This window comes from Eucalyptus grandis, chromosome 8 (genome assembly GCF_016545825.1).
Source record: "Eucalyptus grandis isolate ANBG69807.140 chromosome 8, ASM1654582v1, whole genome shotgun sequence".
In the NCBI taxonomy this organism is placed as follows: Eukaryota; Viridiplantae; Streptophyta; class Magnoliopsida; order Myrtales; family Myrtaceae; genus Eucalyptus; species Eucalyptus grandis.
The window spans coordinates 29,697,445-29,717,562 of record NC_052619.1 but is presented as its reverse complement, the minus strand read 5'-3'; the positions used below and the strand labels follow the sequence as shown (position 1 = coordinate 29,717,562).

Genomic DNA, 20,118 nt, shown 5'->3' with positions numbered 1-20,118 from the left:
TAACTCTTTGAACTGTAACATGCTAGGGAATATAGAATTCAATTAGGTGCTCCGACAGTGTAGGAAAGAATTTACACAGTTATGTCAAGGTAGCTTGTATGATTCAGAAAGACCGCCTAAACCTTTGAGGAAACAATGGTATATTTGTTCTTTTTTATTCTCATATGACGAATTTTTGTAAAAAATTATTGAGATTAGGTATCTTTTTAGCCCCTAGATTACACCGACCATGCAATTTGATCCTTCTACTTTTTTGGACAGTCCAAATTTCTAAAATATATGATTTGTTCGATCAAGTCTTTCCATCGTTAACACATGTCAAATAAGTGCCACCATATGCCAACGTGCCCGCTTGCAAAGGTTGTCGTGAAGTGAGGACCACCACGGCGGAACGATCGCCTTCTTAACTTTTTATTATTATTCATATGCTAGTTATTTATTTTAATTTTTTTTTGGCTCTTAGTTAAGTTTAATCCTACCGTAGCAGCTTCTCTATCTGGCGCTATTCTAAACAAAAAATAGGAAGAGAAACGATCCTGTATGACTTTTTATCACGCATAACCAACTCATGTTTTCTTCAAAAACTAATTGTAACTTCATGTCATTTTGAGTTAGTTACTCAGCTCATGTCGTACTTTGCGCTTTTCACACTAACTTGTCGAATCGGTTTCGAGTTTCTCGGGTTCAAATTACTTCATAATTGAGTTGAAGCAAATTTAGATGATTGAGTCAGTCACTAATCACATGATTTTTCTATAGAGGACAAGTAGTTGAAGTGGAATTGTCACCTTTCATTTTTGGAGCACTATATTGTCAACACCAATCATCATCATCCAATGACATATGAAAGAATCAAAAGTAAAGCTGCCGTCTCTTTGTTTCTATTTCTATTTTTTTCTAGGCAAAAGGATGGGCCGTAACGCACGCCTCGATTTGAGTCTTCATTGGGAAAGCGATGTCGATTGGAAATTCGGTTCGAAATAAATGGCTAAATTCCAACAGTTTGAGGACATGACAATGCGTGGTGCCCCCACAAAGGTTATGTCCCCGGCCGATTCTTGAGACGGCCTGCTTGATGAATAAACAATCATACGTCTCTTAGCTGCACTCACCCAGCATCATTTCATGGACCATCACAAGCTGACAAAGATTCTCCCCTTGATGCATTTAATACACATAAACCTAACAATCATCAAATTGTCATTTTGGGGACAAATTCTTAAAATACAGTCGAATCTATATCCCACGGGAGACTAATATATGTTAATTTTTCCCATTGTCAATATAAGTAAGCTTGACGAATAGCCGAGAAATCCTAGACATCCACGCCACCCATCTACCATATTCTCCAGGCAATGTCAACACAAATATAAAAGATCACAATACACTAGGAAAATTTGATACCCTCTTCACCTAACGTAGATGGAATTTAATTATTCAGTCGGGGCGCAATTAATTTCTCGTTTCCAATCGTGCGTAGCTTTCGGACATGTAGAATGTACATACCCCATAATTAAAACATGCAGATTGGTTTTCTTCCGTTTCATGATCATCTCGTTCTTTGAATCCTCTCCTTCAAGCCTTCCTCTTCACGCCATACTTGCTTGCTACTTGAGGAAATTTCTGCAGTTGGAGAGCAGTGAATGCATGAAAGCTCCTTTATAACCACAGAAACGCCGCAGCGATATGCCCAACATTGTACTTCAGCCATAGCGCTTTCAGGAATTTTGGGAAAGATGAGTTACCACCGGAAGGTTCGTTCTCAAGGAAGCATCGTCATACCCTTCTCCTGGGAGCACAGCCCTGGAATCTCCAAGGCCGCCCACCAGAATCTAGAGAGGAGATCGTCATCGCTTGCCCCGAGCCCACCTCCGACGTCGCCACCGAGTTCTGGGTCTCAAGGGTTGGCCCAAGCACGGAAGGATAAGATCCCTCCTCCACCGGGTATGGCGGCAGCGGCGGTGGCAAGGGTCCCAAGGCGAAGCGCTTCGCTGAAGGGGTTCTTGTGGCGGGAGGATGACCCGTTCCTCACCGCTTATAAGGAGTGCACGAAGAGCGTGGACTCGGACGAGTCGGGCTCGGACGAAGGCAAGAAAAGCAATCCGGTCAAGTCCCGGTGGAGGAACAAGAGGATGTCCGTCTTCTCTTGCAAGAGCTCCTGCGATGTTAGGGAGAACAGCTTAGTCAGGATGTCGCGCCTTCCTCCTCTTCCCGGGACCGGAGCGGGAGGTTCCAGTGAGAAAAAGCTGAAGTCGAATCTCGTCCATGCACACAGCTCAGAAAGAAGATGAAAGAAGAGGGGCTATTGATAGCGCGAGGTTGTGATTGGGAATTCCTGTATGTGTTCATCGAACATCTCAGGATGATGAGGAGTGCAGAGTACCCCGATGATTCGCTCAAATTTAGGCAGTACATTAGTAAATTAATCGATCGCATGTAGTGCAAAAGTACGTATCTGATCAAATATGTGCTATATTTGTTAATGCCTTCTTTCGCATAGCCATGTCTTTTGAGTTGGAATTTAATGTACTGGTACTTGCATAATTTGCTACTTATCTCCTCATGCACTAGTGTCTATGGTACGCACATTGTATTAGATGCCTCAATCACTTAAAAGAACAAGTGAATGGCCTATGTTTCCACATCACTAGTATCATCAGTATAGGTGATGTATAGGAAGGGATTGGCCTATGTTATGATACTGATAGTGTAATCGATATAGACGATATATACAATATCTTCACGAAATGTTGGCAATAACAAAAATTCAACACCAAACTAGGTAAACTTTCATCAATGACAATGATTTTGTTCCTTATTTTAGGTAGGAGAGGATAAGCGTGGAATTTGCATAGTTGCATTGGGACCACTAATCCACCATACCAAAGAAGAGAGATGGCCCTCAAGAAAATCGATGCTTGACTTGTAATGGGCTCTTGGAAGGACATAGTATTGGTTCGGATTAGATGTTCAAAATCAAGATTTATTAACTATCTGATGATGGGCTTTCCAAGGGATACATCAAGTCTCTTTTTTAAGTTGTGATCTCAGGATCGCCCATGCTTGCACTAGAGAGCAAAGACTCCCAATCCAAAAGGAAAAGCAAAGGACCCAAAAGATGGGTTCTCACTTCCAAATAACTCTTGTAAGAACAAAAAATCAATTTTGTTGGCTGAAATGCAATACTTTCTTTAATAAAAAATGAATAATCTAGAAGATATTTTTCAAATAAATGATTGCTTGAATCATTACAAAAAAAAAAGAATAAATGAAAAATATTTTATTCGTTTATCAAAATGTTTAATGTAAAATTGTTATTGATAATATAAACATTTTTTTATTGACTAATTATTTCATACAATATAGACGATCATTTTTAAATCATTCATTTTTTTCTCTAAACAAATGGAGCTTAAGAGAATCCATATATTATAAGACTATGAATTTAAACTATCAAAAGTTTAATGAGAGGGAAGATTGAAAACAACTACTTAAGTTAGTGCTTGGTATTGCGATTCCTAGGGAGAGTGGCTATTGCATTGCCAATCAAGTTGTGAATCTTTTTTGGTTCACTGTTGAAGAGAAATTAATTGTGTTGTGGATTGGGTCGCCAAAACCCACCATAGTAAATATTTAGTAGGCAATTGGGTCGTTTATCCCCTACTTGACTTTTGGAATTGCTTGTCCTAAAGCTAGTAAATTGTCGTCTCAGACTTTTACTTGAATGAGAATATGACAAGTGGTTTTTGACCAAAAACAAATAATTGTGAATCTTTCAACTACTTACCGCAAATTTATAGTCTTGGGACTATGAGAGATCCCTCTTAAAAATAGTTAAATGATCGAGAGTTGGTGACCCACGACATAAGGTACGAATCGCATTTTAAGTATGAAAGAATGGGTTGTACTTGTCAAGATGGGCTTTTTGACACCCATATTGTCACCCAAATCCATAGTCAACTTTTTACACTTCGACCTAGTTGATTGTTTTGGCAGTGTTAGGAAGTTGGTGACTTACAAACTTCAATTGCACATCATGAAATCAGGGATCACAAGCATTCCAAGGTAATAAAAATCGAGTCAACTGGGGTGTTGGATAATGATGTTAGTGTTGATTGAAACTTTGATCCCCAAATAATCAAAGGTCTTGAAATTGAACTAAGATTTTTATATCTCTAAATTATAGTAGATAACGATTTTGTGAAAATGCTAACTTGCCGAGTCGATGTCCGGTTCATAAACCAAAGCCAATTGGGTCGAAATCTCGATTTTGTGATTTTGCAATTTATCCTAATTATGTTGAGCTTGTTGGAATTTGTAGCTACAAGCTCTTATATAAATGTAAACATCATGTGAATTGGACCCCAAATTCACCAGACGCCTCAAGTCTGTGCACGTCATATCAAGTTAAGTCGTTGTGTGCTTCACTCTCTTGAACTTCTCTTGCTTTGAAGTCGCTCCGGATTTTTTTTTTTTTTTTTTTTTTTGGATGTTTGTAGGTGTTCATGAGCCGATCAATTTTGATATTTTCTACAACTAGAGTTGTCAAAACAGGTCACAGATTCATGCTTTAACTCATATTTGTTGAAATGAGTTATATATGGATCATCTCAAATTCTAAAAATAGGCCTTAATGGGTTCTAAAATGAAAAAAAAGAAGAAGCCAAAACAGATTAAGTCTCGTGTGAACTCGCTTTCAAGTCATCTAATAAACAGGTCTCGCTAAACTCTCTTTCTCTCCCTCTTTGATTCCATGGATTTGATGCATTCGAGCTTCTCCCTGCTCTTTGATCCCAATTGATTGGGTTTACCGACACCTATTGCCAGCGACCAATTGAACAATTCCGAGGTTGGTCCTGTTGTCGCCACTCCACTAAAAGTGTAAAATTCGGCAGAGCCATAAGTGGTCATCAATGTAGGTTCCAAATGCATTGAAAAGCCCGAGAAATCAAGTAAAAGTTTCGCATTGTAGCATACTAACCAGGCAAACCTCTCAGGTTCCATTTCTCAAATCGAAAAAGAATAAACCAAAAGAACGAGAAATCGGACCTCTTGCTTCGACCCGAACGCCCCTGCAATATCACTTCTATCCGATCTCAAAACAGTTTTGAAGAATTGGTAAAAGTGGATAGCTCGATTTTTTTTCCCATTTAAGGCATGTATCAAAGCCCTATAATTTGGTCAACAAGTCAATGAGGGACGTTCTATGGTCGACCTTGACTGGGCTTTTCAGATGGAGCATTAGGGCCCATGTTATGTACATTTTCATGGGAGAAAACCTTGTCATTCTCCCAAAAAATCTTCACTTGTTGTTGATTTAATTACGTATTTGAATTTTTCTTCCCGATAAACTTTTTTTTTTTTTGGTACTAAAGACCTTCTCTCTCCTGCACCACCGCCAGGCAGCCGCCGCCTCCCTGCACCCACCGCCTATCTCAGGCTTTGCCCCTGCCCATGTCCGGTGACCACAGAACGTACCTTGGAAAATTTTCTAAAAAGATTAATCTGGGGTCAGGTATGGATTGTTAAGTTCATTATGGAAAAAGGCTAAAATCGAGTTAAATTGAGTAGTACTGATTTCAATCCAACCCGATTCATCTATTTGAACCTATCAACACCCCCTTCATAAAAATAAAAAGAAGAAGAAAAAAAGATGGAAATTTCTTCAAATCCCAATATACTGAGGAGATATTGTTGGGAACTTTTATGTCAAAAAAAAAAAACTCTGAATTCATAATTATATTCGTAAATGATGATCATAATTATAAAACTTGAGATAAAGTGAAATATTTATTTCTAACTTAAGAAATAACGCAATTTCTACATGGAAAGATTGTACACTAATATTGGATTGGATTGATTACCACTTTCTATTACCTTTTTCGGCCAATATTTAACATTAGCTGTCTATAGAAGCTTGCACTTCGTTGACCTTCGAGAAAATACTTAAGAGAGGTATGCTCGTATGTTTATGGTCTTAAAATTTTAAGGGTTGTTGTCAGACTTTATAAATAATTAATTTCTTCTATGAAAAAACTAAGTAAAAAACATGGCAGCATAGCAGTATCTCTTATATTGTCCACAAAGCATCCATAATTGGATATAAATTATTTTCATAACCAAACCTTCTATCATACATGTATTATATGGAAATTTTATTTAAACCAATAAATGCCCATTAGCATCTGATATGTTACTTTTGACCCATCCCTCTTTGTGGCAACTTGGTGCACGCGCGCATGAGTGAGAAGTCGATATAGGATTTTTTTGGACTTTATAGTGTATTTTGTATAATATGAGGGGGCATCTTAATCCTTTTAAGGAATTTTGACACATACCTTTATCCCTAAATGCCGAGGATCTCCATTGGACCTACCTTTTAATGGCTTTTTGAAAGATAGGTACATTGCATTTAGTTTTCTTTGTTGTTTTGCAAAAGGGGAAGCTCGTGATCCTTGAATCCGGCAAGAGTTATATATATCTATAGCTTTTTATCATTGCCTATGACGGGAGATAATGCAACGTTGCATGATTAAGTACTTGCCTGATCACATTATACGCTTATCTACCCGTAGAGTGACCATATATTTATATACTATATTTCATGTTAGTGTAGATCTAAAGAGGACGACTGCATTTTCCCACTTGATTTTCTATAAGAAAATGTTGGTCATGCGCCACTTCCTTTTGGCCAAAAGATAGTCACGTTCTATTTGCGCTTCATTAGTTGGCAAGTACAATAATCAATCATGCGAAACCCTAAAGCATGATCCAAACTTTAATGCAAGATTTGGAACGCTTATAATTCGATGATTGAATTTCAACATTTTGTGCGTTTTTTCCACTATCCGTACCCATAAATATAAAAAATATAATGTAGAAAGGGAAAAAGAAAGAAACCTGACGTGAGCAAAATGATTAGTGGCCAAATAAATCAGGTTTAAAGACGGCTTTAGCTTTTAAGCACTGTCGAACAAAAGCGGGCTTCCCACTATGCATTGACTCTTTTGCAAAAGGAAACCCTAGATCGTGCCATCACCAGTAACAGCATTTCGCTAATCCAACCCGTGACTGGCACTTAACAAAAGGCCATACGAGCTCTGCACTTTTCTTCTTCTTATTATTATTCTATAATTCGCGACCCTTCGGTGCCTTCCTTTTTTGTCTTTTATTTTAAAGAAAATGGGTTTATATTAAACTTGACCAATATCGTCATCACGACATTAGAAAAATCTAGGCGTGCATGAACGCAAGTTGCCCTGACGTATGTGTCAGGATCGAGTGCACTAGAAATAGCAGTTTATTCGATGAGATGCGAAGAATCTTTCCGAATGTCTTTGTACAAGTTTATTGAATATTGTTTGTTTATTCGAGTGAATAATCCCGGCATGTTCCTTCATTGTCTTAAATCAGTGTATCATATTGACCCTCTTGATTATTGTTTATTCGAGTGAATAATCTTGGCATGTTCCTTTATTGTCTTAAATCAGTGTATCATATGGACCCTCTTGATTATTTTCTTTTATGATGGTTGGCCCATACCTAGTCTGCTCGTTACATTGAAGATTCAAGGCGAAACTCTTTTTGATTTCTTCTATCTCAACGACTAAGAAAAGGAAACCGAGTTTGATTCAAATTAATGACTTTAACAAAAGAAACGAGAGAAATCTAGAAAGGACTGAGCCAAGGATTTGGTGGGACCTCACATCCTCTAGCTGTCTCCAATTTCCTTCATTCGGTTTCGAGATCTTTCTAGTGAAAAAGAAATAGCACAGTTAGATAAGGTTCAATACAGGCAACTTACAACCAAGAAACACTACATCATTTTAGAAGGTAAGGTTTTATAAGCCCGCGCGAAAAAAGAGTACATTCAAATCTAAAATTGTTATATGAAATGCAATCAAGTCTTAATTCAAATTTTATGATTTAATGAAAATAGATTGAATCACGGACTTTTGAGTACACGATATGATAGACATTTCTGAAAAAATATCAGGACATTTATAAATAAGGTGATCTTCTTATTCATTCAATTGAGTCCTTTTTTTGAAAATAAAATAGAGTTAAATTCTTTCGATGAACGCTACCTAAGCTATCCGAGTAGCACTAAAAAAATTGCTTATACAAAAGCCTTAAATTGCCCATTTTACTTGACTAGAGGGTCCTTGTCAGATGTAAACTTACGATCGAAGAAAGGGACAGATGGGAAAGGATACGTCCATACCTTAAACACCTTCACACTCCAGTATGATTTTTTGTGGGGAGTGGGTTCTAGAATATCTAGTCAACTTATCGAGCTAAAAAGCAGCCGCCCTAACTTTAAACATGTGGTATGTGTTGCTTCTTGCGGTCGCTGTTGGCTATGAGTACTTTAGTATCTCCAAATTATATCCTAATGAGGTCATGTTCATCAACCAGAGACCTGGTTGGTGGTAATTCCAGCAATGAAAGAAAATGGAACTCTAGATGAAATACGATCGATCGATACGACACTAAATAATAACATGTTATCATTATAGTTCAGTCATATAAAACAAATGATTTAACGTTCATAATTTTCATGACATGACATGAATTTGTGCAGAGAGAGAAAGAGACTATCATGTTGCTATAAAAGGATGCACAACGGTTATAATGATCTGTAAGAAAAATATTAAAATATTATTGTTAAAAGGCCATCAAACCCAAAAGATTAAATTGTTTCAAAACAACTCAATAATATCTGAGGAATGTGTTTCTTTAAACTAAACTTCGCGGGCACACTGGATTTGTTTCCTAATGACATTACAACAAATTGTTAAATTGATTGTATTATTTGTTAAAGTTTTCCACATCGCTCTTTTTATGAATATCATGTATTTATTTCCCTTTTGTCTCGATTTCGAGCAAGATGTTCTAATAGTTATAAACAACAACTAAGGAGAAACCATCGAATGAACATAAAGAGGGAATGCCATGATTTGAGTTGGGCTGGGTTCTGATCCTATGTGTGAAGCAATAATTTCTTATAAATTATTTTGGGAACAACACTTTAAGTACCAATAGTTTTGGAGATTTCGCTTTTGGTGGGGGTCACAATTCATGTCAGCATGCTACAATCGTCTTTTTAAACTTGTATCAAGTTGTGTCAGCTTAAAACATCCTAATTTTAATATCATATGCCAAATAATTGAACTAAGATGAAAATTATTAATTCATGTCAATTCGAGTCAATACATAAATTAAGCATGTCGTGTCATGTCATATTTGAGTTTTTCTCTGTAATTCGCATTTTACCTTGTGTCGTGCAAACAAGTTGGTCCCGCATTACTAATCCTAACTTTTAGTCCTTATATGCTGTTTGATTGCAATTCTAGTCCTTGTATTATTCTCTGGCGATAATATAAGTCCTTCTGAAAAAAACTTTCAGTCAAAATTCACCGGAAAATTGTTGAGTCAGCACCGAGTATTGACACGTCACGCCTACGGATACAAGCTTTACAATTTGTTGTCTCTATGCTTTTAGGAATGATCAGTTATAACCATTGCGCTTTGTTTTAGTGACAAAACTAATCACTATTTTATTTTCCAACAAAAACTCAATTACTTCCATCATATTTCTCTGAAATTATATGAAATTGTTAAATTGAGACCAACTATTAAATGGCAACTCTTACCGTCGTAAGTTTGCCCAATCTGAAAAACAATCCCATTAAGATCAATTCCTTTGTATTCAATAATGGCTACCTCCTTCTCAATTCATGTCCAAATTAGCGTAAAAACGCAAATAGTTTTTAAATATGCTAACCATAACTTTCACTTTATATATCAATAATGGTCGTGACGGAAGCCTGCTCTTTTCTTAAATTCATATTTTATTGGACATTATTATCTGAAATATCATATTATATGTGTCCGAACACAACTCGTCGCTATTGTGGCCCCGCCATGCTCTCATGTTCAACATCAACTACTCCATTATTAAACCCTAAAGTTGCCATCATCTCTCTACCTAAAATCCAAAGGCAATCAGTCAAGCAAAGAAAAAGTGGCAATGGCGGTGAAGTGCAACTTTTGCCAAGTCCAGAAAGGGATGGACTCGCTTTTTAGCCCGCCACTATTGTAAACCCTAGATCTTCTGATGGTATGTATGTATTTGGCATGTAATCTATTATATTGGAAGCGTCAGTCGTATTAATTCCGGAATAAAATCGAAAGATTCCCTTGCCTAAGAGTATAACATATCAATTAAAAAGCAAAAATGGACGGTTGATATGCCTTTCGCCATATACACGGCACATACATTATTTTATCAGATGATGCAGTCCGAATACGACTCATTTGTTCAATAGCTGGATATAATGTGACCCGTCACATAATATATCAATTCAGTAAAATAATTCACTTGGCATTGCTCCATAAATAGATTAACGCGGTCTTACATAATCTAGCACTTTACCAAAGAGGACGAATGTTATCTGGAATCTCCAAAACAAGCTCAGGTTCAGACTAGGGTTGGGTTTCCAGCGCACAAAGAAAAGCAAAAGAAGAAAAGTATATCCTTTCTTTATGTCAGTTCTATTTGAACGAGTTCGATAGTCATTTGAGCCTATAATTACTCTCGCTCGATCCAAAATGGCGACCGATCGATCTAGATAACTTCGAGATTTAAAGTCTGTAGGTATCATGTTACGCAGCGGTTCAATTTTTGTGGATACCGACATTAGGGGAAGAGTGCTGAAACGAGCACTTTGGCCGGCAGTTGCGCGCACTCGGCCGAACAATCATGAGTGGATGGTGGCTTTGATTCGTCATGCGATCTGGTTGGAGCGAAAGTGGGGGAAGAGAGAGCATAAAAAACTCGAACCACTTACTAAATATTCAATGAACCAATCACCACTAAAATTTTCTTACAAAGTAATGACTCCGGTTTCGACCAATACCCGAAATTTGTCCAGAGTTAATCATCACTTAAGACCCACAAATACTCTCCGCTTTAGCAGCTGGGGAGAGAGAGAGAGAGAGAGAGAGAGAGAGAGAGAGAGAGGGAGGAGGGAGGGAGGGAGGGAAGGAGGGAGGGAGAGGGAGGGAGTCCTTCTTCTCGAGTAGTTTAGATGAGTTTATTAAACTATAGCTCTTAAATTACGTGATTAATGAGGGGATTTGTTCCAGGGCGACATTAACAGTCACGTCGTTGCATGGCCATGCTGCTGGTGCAGTTGTTGCTGCAAAAGCAAGACGTGGCAAATTTCCGATAGCTTCTGCCGGAGCTTAACGTGCTCCGACCGCATCTGGTCGTTATCGATCTGGAGGCGCTGGACGTAGCACAACAGCAGACGCAGCCGGTTCGTGAGGTCCCGGTTCTCGACCCTCAGCCGGTTCACCTGGTTCCGCAGGTTCTCGAGGTGCTTTTGTTTTCTCATGCGGGACCGCCTCGCCGACTCCCTGTTCGATATCATACGCCTCTGCTTGCGCTCGTCCACCACAGGCGAGGCCTGGTTTAGGTCGCTCGAGGTCAGAGAGGAATTCGAGTTCGAAGGGTTGTCTTGGTTAGGGTTCGGGCCATCGGAGCCAGAGCTTGAATCGAGGGGTCTCGGTGGAGTTTCGACGGCCGGGAAGAGGTCTGGGCAGTCCCAAGGGGGAAACCCGTTTCCAAAGGAGAGAAACGGGTTGTCAAGGATGGGGTCGGATGGCAGCATGGCCTGAAAAGCGGACATCATGGCCGGAAAACTTATAATAGACGGTGGAGGGAGGAGAGGAGGAGAAAAGGGAAGAATTGCAGCATAGGGCGATGGTATTTATGGGCAGAAAAGGGGGGGGAGTGGGGTCCGATTATGAACTTGCTGGCGTTAAGTGTTTTGTCGGACATAAAGCTGGGAAGAAATAAAATTGGTCTGGGACAAGGGTCTTGTTGATTATAGAAAAAAACCTTTTCTCATATCGAAATCGACCCCTTTCATCTCGATTATGTCTGGTAATTATAAATGCATACAGATTCGTAAATCTTCGACGGAGGTCTCAACAATTTGTCGATGAGAGAGTCAAACTTGAGACTTGACGTTCCTTGAGATAAAAAATCCAATTGCTTCAAACACTACACACCACCAACTCTTCAAAAGATATATATATATATATATATATATATATATGTATGTATGTATGTATGTATATATATATATATATATATATATGTATGTATGTATGTATGTATGTATGTTGTTTAACAATATTAATGATCTCTTTCATATGCATTTTTGTCCCTAATAGAACTTGGTCCCAATGCAATTCTTTTTTACATCTGATTGCAAAGTGTGTCACATCCCATGCTTTTATAAATTTCAGCTCTTTGAATGACATAACCATCTAGTAAGGATGACTTAAGTCTATATAGTGAACCGTGTATTTTCCTCCGGTAATCAGCATGCTGTAAGGACATCAAGATTAAAGTTGTGAATTATTATTCCTAATAGTTAGCTTAGCCAGAAGAAAATATATATGTTTTTGAGATACTTACGAAATACTTTCGAACCATTATTTCGGTCCATTTTAAATCAATCACGCGCCTTGTAAAGTGTCGGGATATGAAAGAAGAAGAAGAAGAAAAATCATCATGTTTGACGCATGATAAGTATTTTGGATACATTAAAATATTGTTCTAATATATATGTATATATACATATATTATAAAGTAATAATTTAGGTCGAGGGAGGGAAAGTAGGTTACAGATCTTACTCCCTCGGTTCTGTAGATACTTGCTAAGTTCAGTGCCTGACCTCATCTGGAAAAAGCAACTCTTTTTAGGTCACAAAGGCCCATTTTAATTGATTGAGCAAATAAATTATTTCGTGTCGATGACGATCTAAATTACATTAAATAGTTTCTATTATGTAAGTAATTTAGCGTGGGTGAATATTATTCAATCAACTAATGAATTTCCTGCTAAACACCGATTTGTTTCGGCTATTAATGTAAGGAAAATTCGCATGTTAATTCTTTTTACCAAAACAAAATGATTATTTTATTTTGAAGCATTGGGAAAGAAACTTATATTACTGGAAAAATTAACTTAAATGTCCACATATAGGTTTAAAAAGATTGCAGGTGTGAATTGGTGAATGTCATACCTCATATACTAAAATATTAAAAATAGAAGCATAAAGATAAAATCCGATCCAAAGTATTGAATGTCTTAGATGCTTCCTTCCATGGATGAGAGAAGTTTGGTCTCACAATTGAACGATTTAAGCTGACCGGGGACTGGACGGAATGTGATTCGAGATCAAGTCCCCATGAAAAAATAAAAGACGTCGATAATCGGAGTGACATTTGATTCTACTATTTGGTATGTCCCTCCTATAGTCCTTCTTTTCTTCAGCCAATACTTAAAAAGGGGTTGCCGAAAAATTTGTTGCGGCTCGTTGGAGTCATTTAAATGGACGATTTTGAAAAACTTTTTGGTCATAAAGTTTTGGTACTGAATTGATCGATTATAGAATTATTGCTCTATAAAATTAAAAAAATTGACAAAATGGCTTCGCAAGACAAAAGCAACAGTCACAAAGCAAATACTATAATTTTGCCATTATTTTTCTTTGTTTTGTTAGACTTAAAAGCAAAATTATGGAGTAAAAATTCTCTCAAAAAAATTTCGTTTAAAATCACAAAAATCTATTTATTTTCCTAAAAGAGAAGGAGGGAAGTAAGGCAAATACTCTTCACCCTTCAAAGTTTGCAGTTATTTCTTCCCTGACCTTGATCTGTTTTGAGATTGGATATCAAAGCTTTAAGCCACGTGGAAAAGGATTACTTGTCTTTGATCAGCTACAAGGAGCAATGCTAATTAACGTTTGGAAAGCAATTTGATCTCAATTTCTCAATTTTGTTAAAATCTGATGCATTATCACCTTAATGTCAATAGTTTTTGAATGACCAATTTAGTATCAAAACTTTTTAAAGCATCTATTAAGGTGACTTTGATGAGCCACGTTAGATTTTCTGCCACTGAATTCACTTAGGTGATCATTTAAAAAAAAAAAAATAAGATAGTTAAAAATTCCTCTGAAATATTTTGACACCAGAGTAGGCCCAATATAATAGTTATGGAAATAATGCCATCTTTGTCCCATGCCTTGAAAAAGAAAGATTTCGTCTATGATTAATACTTTGTTTGTTTCACAAAAGACATTTTCTTTATATTCCGACATTTGGATCACTTAGAAACACGAGTAAATGGAAAATATTTTCCTAATTTAAAAATCAACAGGAAAATGATGTCATCTTTAAAAAATTGAAAATTATTTTCCAAAATATAACTAGATATCTACGTTTGGATGAAAAACTCTATGCTTGGACATTGGAACCCTAACACTTGTTCTTGGGTCCCTAGCACCGAAGCTCGAGTCCATTGAGGCCATCCCTTGTGACTTCAGTGCCTATGCTTTAGTCCCTAGCGCTTGTGCTTAGGCTAGGGGGCCTAGTGCCCATGCTCGGGTCCGTGCACTTGTGCTCGGGTCTGTCTAGGCTGAGCTTGGGACCTCGTTGCTAGTGGCTAGGTCCAACGAGGTTGGGCCTGAGGCTCCAATTCATGTGCTTGCCGCCTTGACACTAGGGTCTGGGTCCATTAAGGCTTACTATACCACCTAAATACTCGTGCCTTGATCCTTAGGACTCGAGCTTAGGGCTCAAGTCTTGGCGTTGAGGCTCAAGTTTGGCTCCGAGGCTCTCCTCATGCTTGAGCTTAGGTTCATTGAGGCTGAGGCTTGGGATCCTATTGCCTAGCTTGAAATCAAGGATCCGGGCATTGGAAGCTTAGGCCCTACCTTTGGGGACTCGAGTTAGGGGGCTAGGAAGCTGTGCATGGGCATTAGGTTCTCAATTTTGGCTTTTGTGGACTCGAGACTGGTGCTTGTGCCTATGCCCTTGCTTAAGACCTAGGTGCTCGTGCTTGGTTCTTCAGCGACTAGGTCTAAGTCTATCGAGGTTGGACCTCGTCTATCAATGCTCTAGGATCTTGATGTTCGTTTATGGTTCCTCGATTGTTTTGCGCAAGTCAGTAGTGCTCAAATAGTGTATGTGTTTCTGACCACAAAAAAAAAAAAAAAAGTGTATGTGTATTTAAAAAAAAATCAAATCAGATTTTTCTTTCGAAACGATGGGAAATAATTTTTCGTTCTTTTCAGATTTCAGCAAAACATATGATAGTATTGTCATTTTCCTGAAAATAACTTCTTAGAAGAGTTGTTTTAGAAATGTAACATTTTTCGTGAAGAAAATGAAGCCTATGTAAAGTAATGTCTCCATAATGGGTCAATAGATTTATATAAACAGTGTAAGTACCACTGGCCCAGCTTTTTCAGGTCGTGGGTCGCTTTGCGTGGGGCATCGCCTTCGCCTCTCTGCTTTACAAAAAATAAAGCGACAGATGGATTCATTGAAGATATGATAGTGGGTCCGCGACAAAAAGATTTTGTTTCATGCTTAGGCATGAAGCAATTAACCCTAGTTGGAAGGATTCCTCAATGCCACGTGTCCCCATGGGGCCCTCCAACGTGGAGCCACGTGTACCGCTGGCTCCGGCCAGCCGAGCTAATGGCCGGTGGCTTATGTGGGTGGAGCACCCAAGCCCTAATTGACTGGCAGATAGGAGATTAAACTAAATTAATTAATTTAATTAATCGAATCAGACCCCTGGCTAAAACCTGAAACAGAAGACAACAGAAATGGATCACATCATGCTTTCTTGATGTTTGATTATATTAAGGTAAAAATGATGTGTTTAGGTGTCTTTTTGGGATTAAAGCGTGGATGCTACTCAAAGAGTTTGGGCACTGTACGTAAGTGAATGCAGATGGAGCTGCCTCAGATGGGTACTGAAAATTGATGGCTTATGTTTCGCAAATCACGGTTCAGTTTTGAGGGGTGCATCTTTTGTCTTGGAACTGGACATTGCTTTCACTTGCACAATGATGTTAATGTTGCTCCTTTGCAAAATACCGAAAAAAGAAATACACACACACACACACACATATATATATATATATATATATGTATGTATGTACATGTATCTCTTTCTAATAATTGACTTTGGTGATGTCATACTACTAAGTGGAAAATTTGTAGTTAGTGAAATATTTATAGGGATAATTACACAAATGATTCATAAAATTTTATATTTATTGAATGTGGTCCCTAAACTTTAGTCTAATGTTCAATATGATTCATGAACTTTAATTTGTTCAATATTATATTCAATGTAGTCCATGAACCATAAGAATATGTTCAATGTATTCCTAACATTAATTTAAGATCAAGGACATCATTGAACGATTGAACATAGTCTAGGGACTAAATTGAATATGTACAAAAATTTTAAGGACTATATTGAACAAATTAAAAATTTAGGGATCATATTACACATTGTGCTAAAGTTTAAGGACTACATTGCACATTAGGCCAAAGTTTATGAACCATCTGTGTCATTTTCCAATTTTTATACTACTAAAAAAGATGAGCAGAGATGACTGGATCTAGCAACCCTCTTAAAGTGCTAGGAAATGTTTGATGTGAGCCATAACCATTTCACACTACCCGTTATTTAAAGATATTGTAGACCACAAAAACAAAGCACTAGATAAAGGGATCTTTGAGCATCAATGGATCGCATGTCTAAATTTCATAAAACTTAAATAGACATGTTTTAATATTGCACCCTAGATTAGTCATAAGCTTTGTTAAATTTCATCAAACCTAATTGACTCAAAGGAAAAGAGTATAGATATGTAGATTGACACATCTGAGCAAGCAAGGAATACTTAGGCCCTGTTTGTTTTAAATTGTTTTTGTTCCACTGAAACAAAAATTTCTATTCTTTTGTTCGAGAAATAAAAAGAACAGAAACATGTTTGGTAAAACTTTTGTTTTCGGGAACAGATTTGGAACGAAACAAGAAGTAAAAAAATACTTACTTCTTATTCTCGGGAACAATTTCGAGAAACACTTTCTTTTTCTTCTTCTTTGTTCTTTCCTATTTCTTCCTTTTGGTCGGTCGCCGGCCTCGACCATAGCCGGTGACTATTCGACGAGGGCTAGTGACCTCGCGGGAGTATTGCTGGCCCCCGGCAAGGTTGAGCCTCGCTAGGCCCTTTGCCCAGGTTGGCGTTGCCGGCGGTGGCTCGGCGAGGCCGAGCCTTGCCGGTGGCTGGGCAAGCTTGACCTCGCCGGATCTGGGCAAGCTCAAGCTTGTCCAGCCAAGGCAAAGCCGAGCCTCACCGATAGGCGCGAGGCTTGGCCTTGCAAGGCCAAGGTGAGGTCGACTTCCCGCAACCTCGGAGAGGTCGAGCCTCGCCGGTGACCTCACACGGGTCATCAAGGCCATCGGCGAGGCTTGGCCTCGCCAGCCGTGCGAGGTTGGCCTCATGGGCCGATGATGCTGCGGTGAGGTCGTCGGCCCTCATCGACCAGTCATGGCAGAGGTCGGCGACTAGCCAAAAGGAAAAAAGAAAAAAAAAAAGAAAAAAGAAATAAGAAAAAAGGAAAAATAATAAAAATATTGACAAATTAAAAGAAACAACAAAATTATACAAGTTTACCAAACACATTTCTATTCTTGGAGTAGAAATTTTTTGCAGTTACTAAGCGCGTTTTTATGCTCAGAAATTGTTCCCGGGAATAGAAATAGAAAAAACTATTTATATTTAAAAATTGTTCTCTGGAACAAAAATGTTACCAAACGCGCCCTTAAGGCTTGGAATATAAATGACTATAAGGCATACTCTTGCTTGATTCCTTAATCCCTTGCTTTGAAGCTAGAGCTATGGTTTTGGACTCTATTTTTGCCTTTATCACGAGCTGGATTTAAATTGATGCTTCCAAATGCGAAAAGCACCTTGATTGACTGATTGTAACTTTGGGAAAAAAGAAGAAGAAGAAAGGTAAAGAGTTTCGAGTTGGCACCTGATTGCTTGCTTCCTAAGTAATCCTAGCTTTCCCTCCTCTCCTTACTGTCGAACAGCTTTCACTCCTCTACAAGTTATCTTAGGCATGCTCCAACTTTCGAAAAAAAGGGGAGAACCTATAAGGTTCTCACCATAATCTTTTTTTTTTTTCTAGAATGTAGAGAAGCAATATCGCATTTCATAATTGCTAGGGTTTGCCCTAGTGGATACTCTTTTCACTTCGGAAATGAGAGATGAGGGGTTCGAATCCCTACCTTTTTAGGGGGTTGGGGTGAGGGTGATTTAGTTTTAAGTGTGGGTTCAATTCCTACGCCTTATAAGGAGGCAAAATAAAAGTTTAAAAATGAGAATTAGAGTATGATTGAGAAAAAAAAAAATCACATATAAAAAATGCAAAGTTAATGGAAAGTTTAGGGGTTTGAATTTGGAGATAATTACCAAAACAATCATATATAATAATGGATGCCAATTTAGTCTTAGACCTTAATTTGGTTAATTTAGTCATAAACCTATTTACAATGTGCCAAAATAATCATTCCAACCAATTTTGAATGGAAATACTGACGTTGATGTTGGTTGGATTACGTGACATGGTTGAAACTTGTGTGGACAATTTTTAATTTTAATTTTATTTTTATACATTGATATATTTATAGTTATATTTATATTTTTCCTCACCAACCAATGGAGAAAAAACGAAAATAAAAATATAAAAAATGAGAAATAATTTCAAAAATGCAAAAAAATAAATTTCTATGTCAGCGTTGATAGTGCCATGTTGTATAATTGGTGTGCACATTCGCAATTTTCAGGCATACTTGGTTGGCAAGATGATATTGATAAATTGTCAAAATGTTTAGAATTAAATTAATCAAATTAAAAAGTTTAAAAATGAATTGACATCCGTATAATATGTTTAGTTTTTATTTTTTATTTCGCTGGATTTGTTCTATCGGAAATTCAAAATCAAAGTAAAATTCAATTAGGAAAATTGTTTATGATGAGAAATTGGTGAGGGATTCCCTGGGCCTTGCATAGTGAAAGTTCAAATCTCATAAAAGATAATTCTCTTGCAGTGTAGGTTAAAAATCATTGCATTTACAACCACGCTTGACATATCTCTTGCTTATATTTTATGTGAAATACTTTTAACATTTATTGTCATAATTTTCCAGACTCACTAATAAATAACCTTGTTCAAGGATATGCCGCGAGCATGCTTCATTGAGCATTGCTTTGTGTAGAAATAAATTTATAATTGATGGTAGAAGATTTGGTTTTTCTATCGAACTAGAATGGCATGGAGAATTTTGACTTTCTGATTTTTTTTTTTTTGATCGAAAGGGTGATATATTGATAATAAAACGTTATGTGGGAAAGAAAGAGCAACCCTAAGCTAGGGCATCGTTACAAAGGATGTTGAGCATCACTTGAGGAGGGGAGACAAGCCAAGTGGAAGAAAGAGATCCTCGTTCGTGGGCCTTAGCAGCCCAGTCTGCTAGGGCATTGGCCTCCCGACGGTAGTGCTGCACATGGAGATGAGAGAAGCGTCGAAGGAGATCGAAGCATTCGGCGAAGAGGGCTCGGCACTCCCATGGCGACAGGCGGCACCGATTGAGGGTTTTGACGAGGATGATCTTGTCGGACTCCACGACTAGGTGAGAATTTGTGAAATGTTGCTGTATCAAGTCTTTGAGAGAGAAAAGTAACGCTTGGATCTCTGTCTCGAGAGCGGGGAGGCGGATACGAACGTGTGAGGCCTCCGAGCAATCTACCCGAGTGGTCACGGGCAATACTAGCGATTGAGCCTCTTTGATTCGCCGTGGGAAAAGAGCCGTCCAGATTGATCTTCAACGTGCCTGTTTGTGGGGTTGCCAAGACCGATTAGGGTTCAACCAAGAGGAATGGCCCGTGAAGTCCTTTTGATGGATTCGTTTCGGAGATTGGCCGAGCAAAGGCGGAGTCAACAATCTTATCCGGGGAGATCCAAAAGCGGCGAAAGACAAAATGGTTCCGAGCCTTCCAAATTTCCCAAAGAAGGCCCGCGACTTGCTCAAAATCTGGTAAGCCTCTGTTCTGATTGATGAGATTAGCTAGCCAGGAGTCCATTCGGTTAGGGCTGAAAGCATAAACATTGAGCTGAACTTGAGAATGGTTCCATATACATTGAGTCCATGGGCAATG

At 38.1% G+C, this 20,118-nt stretch overlaps 1 protein-coding gene across 1 annotated transcript; it reads right to left on the bottom strand.

The window, feature by feature from the left end:
- Positions 1 to 10,828: 10,828 nt before the first annotated feature.
- On the bottom strand, positions 10,829 to 11,741 carry LOC104414037 (basic leucine zipper 4). The gene is given in 2 exon segments (XM_010025029.3): positions 10,829 to 11,201; positions 11,204 to 11,741. Coding segments are annotated over 2 exon segments (576 nt in total). The 5' UTR covers positions 11,700 to 11,741; the 3' UTR covers positions 10,829 to 11,121.
- Between the last annotated feature and the right edge of the window lie 8,377 nt (positions 11,742 to 20,118).